The 22,580-nt window shown below is 46.9% G+C and overlaps 1 protein-coding gene across 2 annotated transcripts; it reads right to left on the reverse strand.

Moving 5' to 3' along the window:
- Positions 1-1,849: 1,849 nt before the first annotated feature.
- Positions 1,850-19,761, reverse strand: LOC120684573. Of its 2 annotated transcripts, XM_039966428.1 has the most exons (6): positions 19,384-19,754; positions 11,782-11,867; positions 3,259-5,763; positions 2,955-3,167; positions 2,751-2,875; positions 1,850-2,511 (listed from the first exon to the last, which is right to left on the reverse strand). In XM_039966428.1, exons 1-6 carry the CDS (start codon positions 19,384-19,386, stop codon positions 2,096-2,098), a joined length of 3,348 nt encoding a protein of 1,115 aa, XP_039822362.1. In that variant the 5' UTR covers positions 19,387-19,754; the 3' UTR covers positions 1,850-2,095. The 2 variants fall into 2 exon arrangements, with proteins under 2 accessions (XP_039822362.1, XP_039822363.1); XM_039966429.1 differs by lacking the exon at positions 2,751-2,875 and having other exon boundaries at positions 2,289-2,511; positions 19,384-19,761.
- Between the last annotated feature and the right edge of the window lie 2,819 nt (positions 19,762-22,580).

Genomic DNA, 22,580 nt, shown 5'->3' on the forward strand with positions numbered 1-22,580 from the left:
TGTCTTCAAAGCGGATGTTAAATATAGAATTTGATACTAGGGTGGTCTAGTATATACAATTTTTCTTTTACGAAGTAGTCGTCGTGGGCGTACTTCGAGCTAGATCTTAGATGTAGCCCACCTCCTAGATCCGCTAGTCCGATAGAGTAGCTCTACACATCATGTGGACGCTAGGCATTCTAACCTGGCTGGACAGAAGCGGAGCCATGATTTCGAGTTAGGCCCGGGTGCAAATTGCAAAAAGCAAGCTGAGAAGGCCCTAACAGATTAGCACTTCTTGATGGCTTCACAAATAAAAAAGCTCCCATCTAGTAGTTGTATAGGACACGGACTGAACCTATGCGGCCACAGAGTAGTTAGGCTTTCACTATTTTCCCCCTTTACTGAATATACTGCTATATTTCTCTGCAAATCAGCAATATTTGAGGGGCCATGGCCCATGGCCGCTGCTGGCTACCCCTAGCTCCGCCACTGCAGCAGGAGTGCCAGACCGTGCTCGGTGCTCCACTCTACTGAAAGTGCGTCCGAGGCTCACCATGTCAATCTCCAGCATGTGGTAAATTAAAGTAACTAGTCAGGTTGGCGCGCTATGCGCGCCTATACCGAAAATATTGATATAAAATAGTAATAGAAAGATATTGTCCGCTACTATATTCGAAGCAACATTGCATCGATGTATTAAATCAAATTTAAAAGTTACAGTGAAGCAGCATAGTAGTTCAAAGTCTGAGAGCACGCCAATCCCAAGCATTTTAGTATAGAGGTACAGATAATTTTTTCTTAGAAATTGTTTTTTTTGCGTTAATAGGTATAGTTGATGGATTGTGTTACATTAATTATTATTTTTTGTAGGGAGAAAAGTAAGATTAGCAATGAATGAATAGTTCAATTATATTTTGTGAGTTTACGAAGTGAAAGCGAAACCTAAAAAAAGTAGGACTATCACATATGAATGTAGAATATAAAGTCTAGTTATTATATTTATACGTAGGAAATAGTTAAATATATTTTATATTGTCAAATAATAGAAGGAAGATATTTTTTTGAAAGATAGACCCACTTAATAGAACCGTAGGCTCCACCAAACAATGTGCGCAGGTCCACCTGAATAGTACATGGGTCCCGCCTGAATAGTACATGGGTCTCACCTGAATAGTATGTGGGACCCGCATAAACAGTACGTGGGTCCAACTACGAAGTGAAAGCGAAACCCAAAAAATAGTAGGACTGTCACATGTGAATGTTGTATACAAAGTCTAGTTATTATTTTTATATGTAGAAAATAGTTAAATATATTTTATATTGTCAAATAATGGAAGGAAGATATTTTTTTTGAAAGATAGACCCACTTAATAGAACCGTAGACTCCACCAAACAATGTGAGCAGGTCCCACCTGAATAGTACGTGGGTCCCGTCTAAATAGTACGTGGGTCCCGCCTGAATAGTACGTGGGTCCCGCCTGAATAGTACGTGGGTCCCGCCTGAATAATATGTGGGACCCGCATAAACAATGCGTGGGTCCCATGTGGGGCCACAACTCACGGGAGCTCCCCAAATCTTGGCACTTTAGTACACGTATATAATTCATTTTATTTTCTTTTGCCCTGTGTTCTCAAGTCAAAAGTTTGGTCAGAGAGAACATATCAGTTCGGCATCATTATCTTTAAAGATAACTCTTACTAAGCACTCAAACAAGAAATTTGCTCTGATGTACAGGCACTTCCTTGGTATCTGGCAGTAGAGAATACTTCTTCCGTTCAATTTACTTTTAGAGATATTGTTAGATTAAGTTAAAAAGTTTAACTTTGAAAAAAATATAAACATAGCTATATTATGGAACGGAGGGAGTAAGAAACAATATGCACATCGTAAGGAAACCTCAATTGTAGTCCTTTCTCAGTACAATCTTGAGTTTCTCAAACGCGACAAATTGAAAAAAGCTCCGGTCGAACTTCAGTTTGGTACATCATACACTCCTACAGGATTAACGACCATCTAATTCGGTCCTAAACATCACAAAAGGTTACAGCTACGCTTCACAAGCCGGAGCGCCATTGTCCCGGGTTAGTTCTCTGACCCTACAGCATCGGAGGCCTAAAGCCCTATAGGACCCGGCTTCACCAACCCCTTCACAGCAAACACAAGTGCGCCTTCATTTTCCAGCTCCTTGATAAACTGCTCTGATCTTGGTGTCTGCGCAACGACAAGGCCAAGCAGCTTGGTTGGGGGAGCTTCTGAAGTTGCGTGGGGCTTCCCATGATCACTGGGGTCAATCTCAGTGCCAACGCCATGGACAGGGCCTGGAGACGGTTGCCTCTCAGATGGCATGGTACCCTTTGAAACAGGCATTTCTTGGTCCTGGGTGTCGCCTTGCACCTTATCTTCATGGTCCTGGTCCTTTCTCTCCACAGCATGTGATGTAGAAACCTTTTGTTTCACTTGACTAGCTGCTTTGCTCTTGCATGACCTGCGCCTGAACACTCCCCACAGATAGGGTTTCCCTTGGAACGCTACAACAAACCAGGATTTGTTAAGTGAACTGCAAAATATTAGCAGTAGATGTCTTAACTATAAATCACAAGAACTTAACTGCAAGAAATAAATAACTTTTCAAGTGTAGTAGTTGACAGTAGAAACAAGTGCAATGCAAAATTGCGCTGACCAAATGCAAATGCAAAACAGGTGCAGTGCCATATTATATCCATGACGCTAGTAAATAACATTGCGAAATCAACAATATGGTACTTACTTTGACATTGCTCTGGTAGGAGAACAGAAGGGAAGATCAGCAGCTTGTCAAAGCCAAAAACATATTTGAGAATTATGCTATGATCAGTGACATACTGCACTAGTCGATCCAGATCTTTATTTGGCCTACAAAAGCAACATCATTTAAACTAGCATGTAACTGAAAATACAGAACAAGCAAGTATGCATAGGGTAGGCCACACACCTCATATTATCTGAAAAGAAATACAAGCCAATGCTTTCAGCAGTAGGTTCTGATGATGCCTCCCAGCACTTTGGCCAGGCTTTCAACTTTGAATGCTTTGTTACTTTCATTATAGGTGGTAATGATCTTGATAATTCCTGCACCTTCTTGCATGCTTGATTTGAGAGATGTGCAGCCAGTGAAATATACTCTTGGCCAATCTTCATGATTCCACTATCAGTATAAAAAGTGAAAATATTAGCACTGCAGAGACAAAAATATTTAAATGATTTAGAATTAATAGGATTGAGAGCATCTAACATACGTCCAATAAGGTCTATCAATGGGCCGTGGACAAATAAAGCTTTCTTGATCAGTAGGTGCTGAAAAGACTGGCATCCCGGATAGGCTACAGTGTCCCGCTGCCACTGCAGCTTCTGATACTAACAGCTCAGCATCTTTCGGTGCGCACTGAACACTAGGATTCCTTAGAGGTGCATTTTTATCTTTATTTTGCCTTCTCTGCTTCTTTGTCAGTGTATTTCCTGGACTCAACGCTTCCTCATGATTCCCTCCAGATCTTCTCTTATTCATTGTACCATTTTCTACACGTCTCCTATTCATCCTTACCTGTCCATCATTCTTGCTGGATGGGGGGTTTGAATCTCCCATCCGCATGGCCTTGGCATCTTCATCACATGGTAAAACAAGTCGTTTTCTTTCCATGGGCACGATATTCTCAAAAGATTGAGCCGCACTAGGAAATATTGGCCCTGCATCGTTAGCATTATTTACTTCCTTAGTCTTTGAAGACAAGTCCAAGGAAACACTTGAGCAAGCATGATCGAGTTGCTTTGATGGCCTACAACTTTTCAGCTGTGCAGGATCAGCATTTATATCCTTGGTAATGATCTCAAGCTTGATTTCCTGATGTTTAGTATGACATTCAGTATGTCTGTTTGATCGCTTTTTAGAGTTACTTTTTGTTGCCTTGCATGGACTAACATTCTTGGAAGGCAACACCTCACTGTTATCATCTTCCGTTTGTGACACTTGGCTACAAAACACATTTTTGCCAGCAGAAACTGAAGCCTTCGGCACATCATCTTGGGTATTCCTTCCCTCCAGTTCAGAACTGGGATGGGAGCTTTCATTAAGACCATTGTGACTGCAATGGAGTTCGCCATTCAAGATGTTTAGATGTGATGAAGGTACCTCAACTTGTTCACTCTCCTTGTTTTCTACGCTGCACAGAATATGTTTATCTGATCTATTTGCTTCATCTGAGTTGTCTACATCAGAAACCAAGCATTCTTTTGCTGTTGAGGTACTTGATGCTTGGACACTATCCAGTGCAGGGGTGACAGTTTCCGTGCGTGACAAGCATTCTGTTCTTTCAGCACTGTTTTTCCCAACAGCTGAGTCATGTTCTTCATTTGAGGAACTTGGTGGCTCTGCCAATGGACTCGATTCCTGGACATTATCCAGTGCAGGTGTAACAATTTCCGTGCCTGACAAGCATTCTGTTCTTTCAGCTCTGTTTTTCTCAACAGCTGAGTCCCCTCCATTTGAGGAACTTGATGGCTCTGCCGAGGGACTCGATCCCTGGACATTATCCACTGCAGGGGTGACCGTTTCCGTGCCTGATAAGCATTCTGTTCTTTCAGCATGATCTTGCTCAACAGCTGAGTCTCCTCCATTTGAGAGACTTGATGGCTCTACAGTCTTTGACATTGACCTCGAGAACAAGCACGCTTTAGAAGAATCCAGGACGTCCGTATTCCCAACATCTAGACCTGATGACTGCATTGGCTGTGAGTTATTTGATTGAGGGTTGGATCCTAGGATACTCTTTGGAACATCCTCCCAAGGTTTAACCACTTCTGAAGGCTGAGGTTGCTCCCAACTTTCCGAGGTTGAACCATCTGTATGCTCCTCACTTGACAATGTAGGACTAGTTTCGTCACTAAAAGACGGATGGGATTGCTGGACATCATTAACTGAAGCAAATAAGGCTGCCTTCGTTTCTTGTTCTTCAATTTCTAGTGCAGGGTCCAAGGGTGAATGGCTTGAGCCATTTGGATTAACCACCACCCAAGGACAAGACTGTTCTGCACTTTCCGATTCCTGACTAGAACCATCTTCCAGCTCCACATTCGGCAGTGGCGGACAAGAACCATTCACAACAAATGGTCGAGATCTCTCAATGATTAAAGGAAGGAAGTCGGTTTTGCTACCTTCAGGAATGGACCCTTCAACATAACTTGGTGACAAAGAACACCTATCTTTTTCTGTTAAGAGGCCCAGATCTAGACACTCCACAGTGTTCATAGTAGGTTCAACATCACCCATCGTCTTTTGTATTTCTGCAGCAAGGTCAGAAGCTGAATGACTTGAAACATCAGCACTTTCTGGCCCATAAGCTAAGTGACCATTTTTACTTTCCCCTTCCTTTTCAGCATCTTTGAGCTTTGAATTTTCCCCAACGATCATTTCAGAAGAGTTGAACGTAGCTTCACTTAGAAAATATCTAGTGTATGCATCAGTACTATCCCTTCTCGCCTTGCGCGATCTATGTTTACGATGCCCCCAAGTACTATATCTTCTTGCCATGTACGACCTATGTCTACGATGCCCCCATGACCACAATTCCTCCGTCACCTCCACTCTATTCACATTTGGTTCATCAATTATAGAAGAACCCAATTGAATAGAATGGTGGTCATCACACCTCCAATTTAATGATTCCGCAGCTTCATTATGTCTTGGGGCGCAATCATCACACAACCATTCAATTGATGGATCATAAATAACATTATCCAAACAATATCTACAAAACCACAAACCACTCTAGTTAAGGATAGACCTTTTATGCCTCAAGAGCCATAAAGGTATCCAATTAGGGTTAATTGGATCTGTGCCATTATAATTTTGAGTTTCTAATAAACACCACTAATATTCACAATATTTGAATCATGCCATCACAATTTCCATTATCTTCGAGATATGCCATTACTGATCTCTTCGATGCATTTATCAAGATTCGTACACCAAATTGCCCTTGTCTTCTTCCCTCTACTCTCCTACTCATCTCTCTGTATGTGCTTCGCACTACAATGCCTAAGGGTGGGAAAAAACCAAAACCAATGAACCGGACCAGGACAACCGAGACCGGAACCGAATATTCGATCATAAATTCGGTCTCTACTTCTAAGTAACCGAATTTAAATCGATTAAGTCGGTCTTAATCCTCAATAAAGCAATTTGTCTGAGAAGACCAAGTGGTATAGCATAGCACACATACAATTGTATAGCCCAAAAGCCAAGCAGCTTAGGCCGGCACAACACTCTCGTCAATGCATATATATGTGCAAAAACAAAACCCTAACTCACCGATTCACCCTTCACTTCTCCCATTCGGTAGCCATCACTAGCTCAGGCACAGCTCAAGCAACAATTCTAACCTCCGGATCCGGTAGGTGCAAGGCCCTCCTTGTCCCTGATAGCATGCATGTGCAGCTGCTTAAGGCCTGGCGGCTGCACCTCCTCCGCTACACCATTCTTGCAGCCTTGCAAGAGCACGTGGTGCCTCCACTCTACCCTCCATACTGGCACACTGTTCAGTGGCGAGCCTCCTTTGCTTTGTCCTTCTTTGGCTATCTGTATTGATTGGATGTCGGTTGTTGTGTAGCTGTTTGATTCAACATCGAGCCTAATTGGATTTGAATCGGTTGCATCAACGTTTGGTGCTTGTTTCTTGTTTCAATTTGATGGAAGAGGACTACATCAGTGAAATGCGTTTTGCTTCGTTTTGCTTCTTCTCGATTAGTGCTTCCTCCATGTTGATTTTGGATGCGTTAACTGATAACACGGTCGATTCAGACACAACCGAGACCGAACTAACCTAACCAAGACCGAATTGTCTTGGTCTAAGCAATTTCTAGGAACTATCGGTCCCATTTTCTGATGACCGAATTCAATGCAAACATGAAGAGCTGAACCTATTGATTCCAGTTACCTAAATTCCCACCCCGAACGGTGCCATCCCCATCTCTCTCCATTCACCATTGCTCAAGCCAAAAGATGTCACAGGCTCACAGCACCGGTCCCTGTGGCGGGTGGGGTAGGTGGTGATGCACCGCCCACTTCAACTACGGCGGGTGTGTGTGTGTGTGTAGGGGGGAGGGGAGGTTAGGCTCGCCTTCCTCCTCGTGCTAGTTTTGGTGAGGGTTAGGTCGAACATGACAGAAGTGATAGACTCGATGGCGCTTTGTGCATGGAGAAAATTATGTTGGTGCTGATATGGTAGATGAACAGTAAGTAGATGGGGCAAAGGTCGGACACGCCTAGCAGGAGGTGCTACACCCAACAGGAATCTAGTGATCAGCAAGGTTTTTAAAGCGGTAAGGCGAAGCGAGGCGATGCGCCACCGCTCGGACGCCTAGGCGATAAGGCGTGAGGCGAGGCGACGCCTTATTTGCCTGTAAAATACAGACATTTACCTCTAAAACACATATATTTAATTGTAAAAGAAAAGAAAAAATAGAGGATCATTGGGCCTAGAGGTGCAAAACAGGCCCAAAGTCAGCCCAACCCAGTGAACCCACTCCCTCGTCCACCCTATCTGCAACCCTACCGGCCGCCCGTGCCTCTCTCGCTCCCATCCCGCATCCCGCCGCCTCTGCCTCTCCCTCTCCCTCAGATCCCGCCGCCTCTGCCTCTCCTCCTCCGACCGCATCGCCGCCGCCGCCGCCTACCTGCCTCCTCCTCCTCCTGAGCCGCTGCCGCTGCCCTCCTCCGCCTCTGCCTCCTCCATCGCCGCCCACCCCTGCCTCCTCCGCTGCCCGCCTCTGCTTCCTCCGCCGCCAGCCCCTGCCTCAGCCCGATGCAAGACCAGAGGAGGAGGAGGGGGAGGCGGCGGCGCAGCTCCTTCCCCGGGTGGCGCGGCACTGGAACGCCGGCCAAGGCGAGGAATGGTAAGGCGACGCCGACGCCCAGCTTTTTTTCCGCTCGGACGCCTAGGCGTCGCCTAGGCGACGCCCTAGGCGACGCCTTAGAAAATCAAGTCAACACCATCGATGATGATATGTTAGACGTACAAGAGATGAGTCAAAACGAATAAGATGGCAATTTGGTCAAACCGAGTGGTTAATAAAGGCATGTCACAAGTAAATTGTAATGGCACAATTTGAATATCACGAGTAACCGTGGTATTTATCCAAACAAAAGAAATTACAATGGCACGGATCCAATTAATCCACAAAATTAAATACAAGGAATAATTGCAGCTAATCCTACTAGCTTGTTTGGTTCAAGGGAACTATTCAACTTAAGTATTTACTCCATCCAATATTTTACAATATGTATTTCTTTTCATTAGGATTAAGCCTTCGACTACCACGCTAGGGGCCAAGTTGGACCGCATGTCGAAGACAATAACATCCCAAGGGTGAACCTAGTGTTAGGGGTGGTTGAAGCTTCAACCCAATGCTCACACCTCCAAGTCAACTAGACAATACATATGATAATGACAATCTGAAACACCTTTAGATGAAACAAGTACGTGTGTGCGTGTGTTTTGGGGTGTGTGTGTGTGTGGGGTGGGGGGGGGGAGGCTCTAGTGAGTCAGGGAACCTTCCACCACCCCTCCTCCTAGATGGGTTTAGAATTTTGCCTAAGCCCATATTCATCGGTGGGTACCCACGGATCACACGTGGGTCTACACCTTACTATACTAGTTTTTATCATAATCAACAAATTTAATATAAGAGAAAAGTCTATATTGCCACCCTAAACTTGTCACCGAGTTTGAAAAAAAACCTTAACTCTAAGACCGGCCATTATACACCCTCACATCCTCAAAACCAGGCAAATAACCCCCTGCAAGCGGTTTATGGAGTGGCTTTGCTGCTGTGGCATGCGGGGCCCACATGTCATCCATTTCCCTCACATGTCATCTCTCCTTCCTCTCTCTCTCCCTCCTCCCCTGCCTCCCTCTCCCTCCCCGCAGCTCCGCCGCCGTTGTCCCGCATGCCGCCGCGCCCGCCGTCAGAACCGCCGACCTCCCTCTTCTTCCACACTGAGCTCTCTCCCTCTCCTTTTTCTTCTCTCTCTCTATACCCTCCCCTGTTCCAATCCGGCCACCACCATTGTCGGCCACAGTGTTTTAAAAAGCATTTTTAAACGTCGTTTAATCTTGATTAAACGCTGAATGGTGACCAAGCGTTGCGTTTAGTCATGGTGTCGTTTAATCACAACACACGTTTAATCATGTTCAATCTACGTTTAATCACAAAAAACTCTAAACCATAGGCAAGCGTTCGCCTAGCGTCTAGCGTTTTTTAAAACTTTGGTCGGCCACCACCACCCTCCAGCCACTCCGAGCAATGGAGCCCACAGTAAGCATCCTTGAACCCACTCCTACCATTCCCCACTCCATTTTGCACCTCCCGTCCTCTACCGACCTCCCATCGTGCGCCCGAACCTACCGCCACCATGCCTTCATCATCAGTATTAGAATATATTTGGTAGTTGTAGATATACGTATCGTAGACTGTCATATGTATCCCGGGGAGCCTTGCCCCCCAAGTCATGTACTCTTATATATACCGGCCGAGGCCTCAATGCAATACATCCCATTATACACCAATCCTATTATTCTACAATCAGCTGCCTTGGCTCGACCACCAGTCAATTAGACCACAGCACCACCTTCTCTGTGCCTCGTTCCCCCTTCCCGGTCCCTGCTTGACTCCCCTGAGCCCCCGCCTAGCCCAGCGTTGTGCGCCGCCGCCCGTTGGCTTTCCACCTTCGCAGCTCCGCTGTCTTCTCTGCGCCCGCTGCCTACCTGCATCGTGAGCTTGCCGCCTCCTCTCCCTCCGCGGTGTGCACCACCTCCACGTGGCCGACCTCCATCAATCGGTCAACATCGTCAACCCCAGGAGGGCACCGCTCGCGAAGCCAAGGAGTCGGTCGTTGCTCGCGGCGTAGAGCCACTAGGGAGGGAGCACGCGCCGCCGCGTTGGGAACTTGCGCCTAAGAGAGGATCTCGAGTCGCTAAGCCAAGGGAGGAGAGGGAGGCAGCGCTGCGGGGAGGGAAAGGGTGGCAGGGCAGGAGAGAGAGAAACAAGAGTGAGATGCCATGTGGGCCCCACATGTGAGAGGGAAATGGATGACATGTGGGCCCTGCATGCTATAGCACCAAAACCACTCCATAAACCGCTTTGAACTGTTGGAGGGGGGTTATTTGCCTGGTTTCGAGGGGAAGGGTGTATAATGGCCAGTTTTAGAGTTAAGGGAGGTTTTTTAAACTCGGTGACAAGTTGGGGTGGGGGGTGGTATAGACTTTTCTCTTAATATAATAAGCCTAAAGTTTATAGTATACAAAAACATGATGAGCAAGAAGTTAATAGCTCACTAAAAATAACAAGTTCTATAACACCATACAAAGTCACGAATCCATCATATACATACACAAACACTACAACAACAAAGCAACAACAACCCTACCCTCCACTAAAACATTCACGGTTCACTAAAATAAGAGGTGAATGAGAAGGGATATTAAGTTTGTTATCAATTCACAAAATAAAATGCAACTTGCACTATGTTGGACCGGATTTTAAAAAAAAACTATAGGTTTACGGGTTTGGGTATTGTAGGAATAAACCCGTGCCCATAAACCTGACGCGTAGAACTTTGTGCCCATTAACAAACCCATAGATAAGAAAATTGATCCACATCTGTACCCTAATAGAGTAAAAACCTGTTAGCTAGGTTAAAAATCACATGTTGAAGACAACGATGATGTGGCAGTGGACCATGACGTGTAGACACTGCATCTTGGAGACAACGATAATGTCCCGAGACCTCAATACTAGGTGATCTAGAGGGTCAGACATAAAACAATGTTGGTTAGAGGCTAATCTCCCAACCAAAGGGAATGCAGCCTTGTGGCGTACAAGATGGTAGACGGCACTAGCTAAGGTGGTGGCAAGTAGTAAAGAGTTATGACTTATCACCCTCCTTAATTCATATGCAAGGGTTCAAAATTGTAATATCATGACCTATGTTTTGCCCTCGGCTCGTATAACCCAAGTGTTTGGATGTTTTGGGATTACTCCTAGCATGATTGTTTAGATAGACTAGATCTTATAAACCTTTATGTTCCCAACATAGCAAGCCTAGGTTAACAACTTAATGCAAATCAACAACGGAAGTGTAAGAAAAGTGCTATGGTCAGAGAGGCTAGGACAAAGGGATTTCGGATAACGGGGTGTTCCACACGTAAGCCTTATATTTGGAATTAAGAGTTTACTCCTTACTAAAGGTTGTTTGGCAGAGCTCCAGTTCCAAGCTCCACGCGATTATAGAGTTTATATGACAAATTAAAGTGGTTCAAACCTAGTTATTTAATTAAAAAAACTAAAGAATAATGCCACAACTTAATAACCTTAGTCAACCTACAACTCCTACCACAAGAATTTCTAGAGGTAGAAGTAAGCAACTTAATTCTTAGACTAGAGCCTTGCCCAACAAGCCCGAATTCCAATGAGATTGTACCATACGGCTCTCGTAAAGACGAGTGTAAAAAGAGGTTTAAAACTTTTGAGCACCACAATGACAAGTGAATAATTAGTTTAGTATGTAAATAAGATTTTAGAGAGATAAACAAGGGCTGAATTGATGCAGATTATTCTCTACAAGAATGATAACAAATCAAGCACCAAGCTATTCTAAACATCATTATGACAAGATAATCAAAATTCATGCAATTGTTTTGTTCTTTTTACTTAGGCATTTTAATATGAGAATAGGAAGACATGAAATCAAAGTAGAAAGAAGTTACCTGTGCCTAGTAGCGTTCCTGCAGCTATTGCATTGTACCAAAAGATGCTTGTAACCGACAACACCACACACTTCGCATACCACATCCTACAGAAAAACGCAAACATGTATTTACAAAATCTCACACAACTAAGAATAATGACATTGCATGGATCACATATTGCATCCACATTCAAAGTTTTGTCTGCATTATTACATTGTGTTTAGGATTTCTCATGTTTCTATCAGTATGAAACTGGAGTTGATACATAAAGTTAAAAAGAACAAAGCTTGTTGATCAGAAGTGTTTCACATTTATCTAAGGTAGGTTTGTTTGAGCACTCGCCTTATGCTTCGAGTGGAGGAAATTGCCATGATCTCCTCGACCCCCTAGCCCATTGACAATGGAAATGTAACGACCCGGCCCGGGATAACGGCTAAGATCTACTCTGCACGTTGAGTAAACCACACCTGCTAAATAACTCTCTTTCGTATTCGTCCTCGCTTCGCGCAAAAAGCCGCAGCCGGAGTTACCAGCTTCCCACGACCGACCCTTTTAAGCTGGTCTGATTCGCTACCGATCGACAGTATGGTACTATCTCTGGGAACACTACAGTACCCGCCGAGCTACAGTAACCCGAAACTGGCCCGGCCCATCTTAGCCTGTAGGTTGTTCTGTTACAATCACCCACCCTTCAGGATTCGACGTCCTCATCGAATCATCGAACCAGCTTACCCATACAGGACAGGACCAGAATCTCCTCTCTTGGCCACGACTGTATGTCCTAGTGCCAATCAACATATGTACACGTCTGTGCGTTTAGTGCTAACGGCGCATCCCCGATGCCCGCGCACTGACCCGCACACGCCCGTGTACATGCTGGGCCTGTGACCCACACCTACCCGTGAAACCGCGAGAGTCGGCTCTGATACCACTGTAACGACCCGGCCCGTGATAACGGCTAAGATCTACTCTGCACGTTGAGTAAACCACACCTGCTAAAATAACTCTCTTGCGCTTTCGTCCTCGCTTCGTGCAAAAAGCTGCAGCCGGAGTTACCAGCTTCCCACGACCGACCCTTTTAAGCTGGTCTGATTCGCTACCAATCGGCAGTATGGGACTATCTCTGGGAACACTACAGTACCCGCCGAGCTACAGGGGGGCTAGGGGGGATCAAGCCCCCCCTACACACACACACACCCACCCCCATTTTTAGGATGAAAGAATGAAGAGGAAAGGGGAAGGAAGAAGAAGAGAAGGGGAGAAAGAAGAAGAGAGGGGAGATGAGCCCCCTCTACATGTGCTAGATTCGCTACTGCACTACACTAATAATCTACTACGACAAGCCATCAATCGTTTGCCTCCATCAGACTGCCCTCACGTCAAGGTTCTGGTGGTGCCTGACAGACTCACCTCATGGCTCTGGTGGTGCCTCAGAGTCAACACACCCAGCAGCGCTCATTGAGCCACCATCCCAACCTTTCCTCCACACGCATCCCTACCAATCTGAACCCAAATCCCCCAAACACTAACCCAGGCAGAGCTCGCCGGAATTGGAAGAATAACTCCTGAGCAGAATGAAGGCACGGATCGGGTGGTTAGAAAACAGGTTTGGAGGGGGAGACGAAACACTAGTGACAATGCAAAAAGGTTCTTGGCGAAAAAACGAAAAACGTTCCCCACCGTGAGCTCCTCTAGCTAATCACCAGTGGTAGTGGTAGACAATCCACCACCCTTCTCAATTGGACCAGCCTATGCCCACATGCAGACTGTAACGTCCCCGTGGCCGCCGGCGATCGCCGTCGACGTGAGTAACAGCACAAGCGAACTTGGGGTAGGAGGACCAGGCGGCGGACCAGACCTCGAGCCTCTATTTCTCAGCGATAAAAAACATTCATGTCTTACAGTTTTCTCCCACCGGGATTTAATCCCCCCTCACGACTCACTCACTGGCCACATGGCCCCACACACAACTCTCTATGCCCTATTACGCTTCCTTGAAGGCGCCTTTCAGCCGGCCACGTGACCCTCGGTCACGACATCTGCCCCCCCTGGAGAGCGAGCGTGTCCCCAAGCGAGTGCGTCTGGAAAACGTTGGCGCAGCACATAGTAGTCTTCCCAGGTAGCTGACGTAGCTGGAAGTTTCGTCCACTTGATGAGCACTTGAGGTACCGCGCGACCTCCTTTCTTGACCAGGCGACGATCGAGGACGGTTTCCGGCAGGACGTCCGAGCCGTCGAGACTGACCAACGGTGGAAGATCGGAGAACACCGGAGTATGGTCAGGAGTATAGGCCTTCAGCTGTGAAACATGAAAAGTAGGATGAATTAAGCTAGTAGGAGGTAGATCAAGGGTGTAAGCTGCCTGACCGATCTTCTGCAGAACCGTGAACGGGCCGTAGTACTTCATGGCTAGCTTAGGAAATGGGCGATTCACCACGGATGATTGAGCATATGGTTGTAACTTGAGAAGAACCTTGTCACCCACTTGAAAGGAAACATCAGTGCGCAAACGATCAGCCATGAGCTTCATGCGTTTCTGTGCTTTCTCCCGATGATCTTTAAGGAGGACCGAATGTAATTTATGGTCAGCAAGAAAATCCGCAACCAACGGAGGAGCATCAGATGGGGTATCCACTGGAACACCCACGAATGAGTCATGACCATAGAGCGCCTTGAATGGAGAACAGCCAAGAGAAGAATGGTGTGAGGAGTTATACCAAAACTCAGCTTGCGGTAGCCAGGAGTGCCATTTGCTTGGAGAGTCACCAACTGAACAGCGCAAATACATCTCAAGACACTGATTAACCCGCTCGGTTTGGCCATCCGTTTGAGGATGATAGGCCGTACTGAGTTGTAACTGGACCCCCAACAGCTTGAACAATTCCTTCCATACATGACTGGTGAACACTTTATCTCGATCCGAAACCATGGAGTGAGGAAGACCATGAAGTTTAACCACAGTGTCAAAGAGTAACCGGGCTACTGAGATTGCCGAGTAGGGATGTTTCAGTGGAACAAAATGTGCATACTTAGTGAAACGGTCGACAACTACCAGAATGACATCATAACCATTGGACTTGGGCATGCCTCCTATGAAGTCCAGTGAGATCCTGCCATGCGCCCGCTGGAATGGGTAATGGTTGGAGAAGTCCCTGAGGATGAGTATGCAAATGCTTTGCTTGTTGGCAGATGTGGCACTGAGAAATAAACGCTGCCACATCTTGTTTGAGGCCTTTCCAACAAAAGAGTCTCTTAATTCTGTGATAAGTTGCATGCTGCCTGGAATGTCCCCCAACTGCACTTGAGTGGAAAGCAGCAATGATCTTGGTCTGAATAGCCGAATTGGCACCCACCCACAGCCTGCCTTGATATCTGATCAGACCTTGATGTAAACTGCAGCCTTGGTCATTGGGAGTGTGCACAGCTAGTTGGCTTAACAATTCCTGAGCTCTAGAATCAGTAACATAAGAGTTGATGACCTCTTGCACCCATTGTGGTTGTACCTGAGATATTGCCTGGAGTGCCAGAAGGTGTCCCACTCTAGATAGAGCATCAGCAGCTTGATTGTCTTTGCCTTTCTTGTAGACCACCTTAAACTGAAGACCCATAAGCCTAGTCATAGCCTTTCGCTGCATATCTGAATGAAGATTTTGCTCTGTGAGGTAAGCAAGACTCTTGTGGTCAGTCTTAATCACAAACTCTCCTCGTTGTAAATATTGCCTCCACCTTTCCACAGCCATAATGAGGGCTAAGAATTACTTTTCATAAATTGACATGTTCATGTGTGATTCTCCCAAAGCTTTACTCAAATATGCCACCGGTTGCCCATGTTGTATGAGCACAACTCCAATGCCAATGTCAGAAGCATCAGTCTCCACCTCAAATGGTTCCTGGAAATTAGGAAGAGCTAGGACTGGTGTAGTGACCATAGCCTCCTTTAATCTGTCAAAGGCTTGCTGAGCTTCATCAGACCAATAGAAATTCCTATGCCTTAGCAATTGTGTTAATGGTTTAGCAATCAAACCATAATGCTTGACAAAACGTCTGTAGTGTCCAGTGAGCCCCAAAAACCCCCTCAACTCTGTGACTGACTGGGGAACAGGCCAGTTGACCATGGCAGCTGTCTTAGCTGGATCAGTGGTGGCCCCTTCTCCTGAAATAATATGGCCCAAATAATCCAATTTTAACTGAGCAAAAGAACACTTACTAACTTTCAAGTACAACTGGTGTTCCCTGAGTTTATCCAACACTTGTCTGATATGTGTGATATGGGTGTCCAAGGAAGGGCTATAGATCAGAATATCATCCAAAAATACCATGACTGATTTTCTAAGAAAAGGTGCTAAGACTTCATTCATCAGACACTGAAAAGTAGCAGGAGCATTGGTTAAACCAAATGGTATGACTCTAAACTGGTAATGACCTTGATGTGTTTTAAATGCTGTCTTGTGCTCATCCTCTGGCTTCATCCTGACCTGATGGTACCCAGAGCACATGTCAAGCTTTGTAAAGTACTTGCTGCCAGCTAATTCTTCCAGAATTTCTTCCATGAGAGGCATGGGAAACCTATTCTTAATTGTTAACTCATTTAAGCACCTGTAATCTACACAAAAACGCCAGCTGCCATCCTTCTTCTGAATGAGGAGCACTGGAGAAGCAAAAGGACTGGAACTAGGGACCACTAAGCCAGCCTGAATCATGTCCCTGACTTGCCTTTCTATTTCATCCTTGTGGTGAGGAGAATACCTATATGGTTTAGAATTGACAGGAACTGAATTTGGCAAGAGTGGAATAGTATGGTCATAAATCCTACTAGGAGGAAGATGGGTTGGTGGCTGAAACACATCAGCATATTGGCTAAGCAACTCCTCAATTTCCTGGGGTCTATCTATTGTTGAAGTGTCTGGCTGCTGCTGCAAGACTGCTAGGGCCCAAATATCATTTCCCTTCCACCATTTCACCAACTGATCTGCTGACAACTCTTGAATTGAAGTGGCCTTGTTAGTGATGCCCTTCAGACACACAGTCCTACCCTGATATGTGAATTCCATGGTCTTGTCTGTCCAGTGACATGTCATGGGGCTCAGAGGTTTCAACCAGTCATAACCCAATATGGCGTCAAAAGCAGTAATATCTAACACTCTCAGATCAGCCTACAATGTATGACCATTGCACCACCAAGACAGCTTGGGAACCCATTTATCAGACATCAGAATCTGGCCATTGGCTAGTTTAACTTGCTTAGGGGTAGTAGAAATGGGTTGAATGCCCTCTTTTTCCAAAAATGCAGCACTAACAAAGCTGTGAGAACTGCCTGTATCAATCAAAGTGAGCATGACCTTGTTCTGCACTAGAGCTCTGATGTGCATGGCATCACCATGGGAAGTACCAGCTAAGGCATTGAGGGAGAGTTGACAAAATTCTGAGACTAAAGAATCTTCTAGCTCTATCCGGGCTACTACTTCTTTAGACAGTGGCATATCCAATGAATTAGCAACAAGTGCATTTACCTGAGCCTTAGGACGCTGAGCACAGATGGCTGCATGATTAGGATCATACTTCTCACCACAATAATAACATAGGTTGTTGGCCTTGCGGTAGTTCAATGTTTGCCGTTCTTTTCACATAGAAGTCTGAGGAGTAACAGATTTACCATCTCCCTTGAACCCACTGGACTGAAATTTCTGTGGGCTAGCATTCTTGTGCCATTTGTTCTTTCCTCTTTCCTGCACCTGTTCCTGAATCTTAGCCAAGAGAATAGCCTGGTCAACATCCCTGGGCACTTGAGTTCGTACTCTGGCACTAATATCCAGCTTCAGCCCCTTGACGAATTGAGACACAAAGAAGGTGTCATCATAACCATCATGATGCATACATATCTCAAACTGAAGATTCTCAAATGCTGCTGCGTATTCGGCCACAGTATCTGTCTGTTTGAGTTCCAAAAGCTCACTCATGGCATCCCTGTAATCATTGGCGCCAAACTTTTGTTCCACTGCAGCAATGAAACTGTTCCAATCACCTAACCCATGTTGCCTTTTGTATACCTGCAACCACTTAGCTGCCTTGCCATCCATATTCAGAGACGCTGCCATTGGCCAAAATGCCTCATCGATGTTACATAGCTCAAAGTAGTCCAAACATTTTGACTTCCAAATGCGGGGGTTAGAACCATCAAAAGTAGGACAAGACATCTTAGGGGTAACATGTCGATGACCAGAAAAATCAAAAGGCTCACGTCTAACCCGGTGGCCCTGAGGAAGAGGACGAACCGGAATACCAGAAGCAGCAGCACGGAACGGATGGGGCCCTCGATCCAGAGAACTGTGGGAACGTGTAGGGCTTGGTGGAGGATCTGCGGGCTCTTGAGGTTGTGGGCGATTCAGGGTGATCCGTGCGACAGCTTCACCGGTTAACTCGATCTGCTTGGCGAGGATCTGCTGGTCCTTCAGCATCTGCTCCATCACTTGGTTGCCCAAATTCATCTGTGACTCCAGCCGCTCTTGATTGATCCCAATTGACGCCACTCGAGCAAAGAGCAAGTCGAAATTCTCATTCACTTGGGTCCAGCGCTCATCCTCCTGCTGAAAACGGTCGTCCATCTTGGAGAGGACGAACTGAGTCTGCACGGAAGGCTTGGGGGGCGCCGTGGCGACTGCACCTCAAACCCGGAGATACTGCTCGATTTGATGAAACCCCACCCTCCGGGGCTCGAGCAGCGTCGATCCAAGCCGAAGGAGTACCGCAGCTGCACACGAAACCCACGAACAGCGACGAAATGTTCGCCGCCGCGCCGAACTGCAGACACAGAACACCGATCCCGATCTAATCCTAAGCGGCGCGAGAGAGGAGTGGTCGACGGCGCTGGGCAGCTAACCGTCGATTTGCGGTGGCCGCCGCCGACTGGGAGTCGGTAGGCGGGGCAAGGACGCCGGAATCGGAGCGATTCGCGGCGGAGCTGGTTGACGACGTCGGTGTGACGGTACTGACCAAATCGGGATCGAACCGGGGAGGAACGGAGCGCGCCGAGGAGCCAGAATCTGATACCACTTGTAACGACCCCGTGGCCGCCGGCGATCGCCGTCGACGTGAGTAACAGCACAAGCGAACTTGGGGTAGGAGGACCAGGCGGCGGACCTGACCTCGAGCCTCTATTTCTCAGCGATAAAAAACATTCATGTCTTACAGTTTTCTCCCACCTGGATTTAATCCCCCCTTCGCGACTCACTCACTGGCCACATGGCCCCACACACAACTCTCTATACCCTATTACGCTTCCTTGAAGGCGCCTTTCAGCCGGCCACGTGACCCTCGGTCGCGACACAGACATTCTTGCACAATAACAGGATAGAACTAACCAAATCTGACTCGATTCGATTCAATTCCCCATCCATGCTTTACAGATGTACATCCCCCCCCCCCCCCCCCGAAACCGAGAAAAAGTAATGCGCATAACATTGAACACCTTGTCCCCACAGGGTTCTGTCTGCTTAATCCACGATTTCAACATTCTCTTCCGAAGAAATCAACCAATCAAATAAACGGGGGGAGAGAGAGAGTGAGAAATCTCGCAGCGCCGTCAGATTTAGAGGGTGGGGGACTGGAGAGTGAGGATCCGTACCATTTCGCAGCGCCGTCAGAAGAACTCGGAAGCTGCTCCTCGTCGCCGTCGTCGATGAGGGGTTCAACGCCCAGAAGGGATGCGGGGAAACGCTACCGAAACCTTGCGCCCTCCTCCCCCATGGCTTAGCTTCAGCCTCAGCTGGCAAGTGAACGCCGCCGCCGCTGCAAAAGAGAGACTGCGGGCTTCGACTGGGAAAAGGAGGAGAAACGGAAGGCGAATCGGTGGCGGCCGCTGCGGATGTGGGGACCACTCAGCTCGGCCGCATCGGCGAGCACGTTGCCACCATGCGCGCATCCAGCGCCACGCGTAGCGTCGCCACCGGTAGCCGGCGCGGCGAAGCAGCGATGGTGGAAAACAGTAAACACAGCACTGGCAGGCACCTCCGTCCGATTCGGACCGTCCCGTTCGTATTTTTTGAGTTGAAGCACGAAAAAAACTTATGATATTTTATTTAGTCATTTTGTAAATAATATATACTAGTATAAAGTAGTAATATAATTATATTAAAAATTATAAAATAATATAACATGTCAGGTGTTATTTCGCCTGTTCGGATGGGTTTAACTGGCTGGCTAAAGCTTCTGCCGGAGCGCTAGCCAAATCAACGCCACGCAGTGCCAACCAAACCAATCCAGCCCAGCCCCAGTCTCTTCCCCAGCAGAACATATTTATAAGATCGTAGGCAAAAATTTTAATCAGCTATTACTTAACAGTATATTTGCATGCATATTAATGGTGTCATTCGCTCTGTGGCTGGATGTGGCTGGCAGCTGGTGCTGATTTGTTGTCAAAGAAAAATACTGCTGGCTAGTTACTGACTGGTGGCTGATGCTGATTTGGTGTAAAAGAAAATCACTACTGACTGGCTAGCTGACAAGCCAGCTGAACAGAGCGATTATATTCTTATTCAAAAACATATTTTTATGATCATATTTTTGTATTGGATCTGAGCATTTTAGGCCTGGTCCAGCTGCTTGAAGCCCTACTTGGTTTTAGTCTACTTGCGTTGCTATAGGACCAGACTTGATTAAGACTTGATTAGAGGAAATCCGACTCAGGAAAAAAAATTAAGGCCGATCTGAGCCGCCTTACTATTTAGTTAATTTATTTTCAACTATAAAGAGTTGAAAGTTTGGGTTCTGATATAGGTCAGGTCTAAAATTCAGCCTGAAGTTGCTCATGGGATCGGACTGGATACACTTTCTAGATCAGAAATGAATCGAGCATTTTTGCAATCTAACCCAATTAGAAAAATGCTCAAATCTATTTTCTATCATATAAATATAAGGAATCAATGGGGGTAATTATTAGACCAAACATGGTCCTAACCATTGTGAAGTTACCATATTCAACTAGGTAGAGAATCACATGTAATTTTTTTAATAACATCAAATCGCTTGTATAGTAAAGTTTAGTATTTTGCTTTCATACTGATAATTTATCTTGCAGTTTCAAAAATACCATTGGCCTTGCTAGGGTCGTTGTTGCATGTAGTGCTCTCTAATTGTTTGTTTCCTCGTTTTACATTGGGACAACTTTTTTCATTTTTTTTCACCGAAAGAACTTTTACTTCTTAAACCTTGGCAGATGGTAGATGATGATACAAATCACCCCCACGTGCACGTAGCAAGAGCCAAGAGGGAAGGTCCGGCTTAACCTAGTAGTTCCAATGCATAGGACTGTGATGATATGTACATCCAAGGCTGCTATAAATAAATATCATTACATTAGTATGTAGAGACAATACCTCTAATGTGTAATAACATGTTGTTCTCTAATTGAGAACCAGCCACTGTGTGGGCTCTCTGTTGTACATTGCGGAGCAAGAAGCAACCAAATCCGATGGCTAGAAAGTGTTAGTGTTGATCTCCACTAGTTGGCCGTGTGTTGATCTCCACTAGTTGGCTCAACGGCCAACTTGGGCCCTTGACTCGCGTCCTGATCGGGGACGCCCAGCCCAATAGACAGCTGGTGGGCCCCTGTCGCGCAGCGCCATGTATATAGAGGAGGTGGGGACCACAACACGAGGTTGACTCCTGCCACTCGCTACTGTTCCCACCTTGAAAAACCCTAATCCGATCCAGAGAGGGCGTTGCCGTGGCGGGAAGCCCACCGACGCCAACGCCCTCACCAAAGTGAGAATGTCCCCATCGCCAGTTTTCATTGCGTCGCCACTGCCACGACCGTCGCCGTTGAGCCGTCGCCACACCTCTGCGACCTCGCCATCGCCACCGCGACGCCCTGCACCGCGCGTCGCTGCTCTAGAGCAGACCTTCACCAACGAACCAGTGATGGGCGACTCGAGTTCCTCAAGAACCAGTGAGTCAACCCTCTGATCTACCGCTAGATGATCCAAAAAGTTCTAACAATGGTATCAGGTTAGCCGATCTAGTGAGCAGATCGAGTTTGCGAAAGTGGATTCGGTAACGAGTCGGAAAAAAAAGACAGATTGAAAGAATGATTCGAAAGAAATGCATCATCACGATGCGAATCAAAGAAGAAAGAACCGATTTCGATTCGAATCGGATCAGATTGAAAGAAAGAAATCCCTAACCCTAGTGAATAAAGGCGGTGGGGCTTAACTGCGTGCACGACCGCCATTGCGCAGCACAGAAACACCCAAGGCGTCGGCGAATCGCCGGCCACCGCCGTGCGGGTAGAAGTTCAGAGCCGCCCCTCGACGCTTGCACACGGGCTCGGGCGCGGCCACAGGACCGCTCGACGGCAGCGCACTCGTGCCAAGACGAGCGCGCGCGCTAGCGAGGGGCCCCAAGGCGGCGCCACCGCCTCCTTCCCTGGCGATCCTGCCAAGGGCCGCTGCCGCCGCTACATGAGATGCTGGAAAAACGAGGAGGACAGAAAAAAAAGAGAGGGGGTTCAGGTCGCTGGCCATGGGACCGGTGACCGGACCCGATCGAGTGCCGGCGAAAGCCGCCGCCGCGGGCTTGGATCGGGAGAGGAGGAAGAGAATGACCCTAGGGTTAGGTTTTACAGAAACCAAACCCTTATATCGCCCGATCCGCACACCCAGCCGTCCGATCGCATCAGACGATCAAGATCAAGGCGGGCCGGTGGAGGGGGAGGGCGGCACTGCTGGGCCGCTACTGCCCAGGCCGAGCCGAATGGGCTACCAACGCGCGACTTGGGCCGCTGACTGGCGATTTGCCTGCTGGACCGCACGAGCGTGCGTTGGC

This window comes from Panicum virgatum, chromosome 8N (assembly GCF_016808335.1).
Source record: "Panicum virgatum strain AP13 chromosome 8N, P.virgatum_v5, whole genome shotgun sequence".
Taxonomy (NCBI): domain Eukaryota; kingdom Viridiplantae; phylum Streptophyta; class Magnoliopsida; order Poales; family Poaceae; genus Panicum; species Panicum virgatum.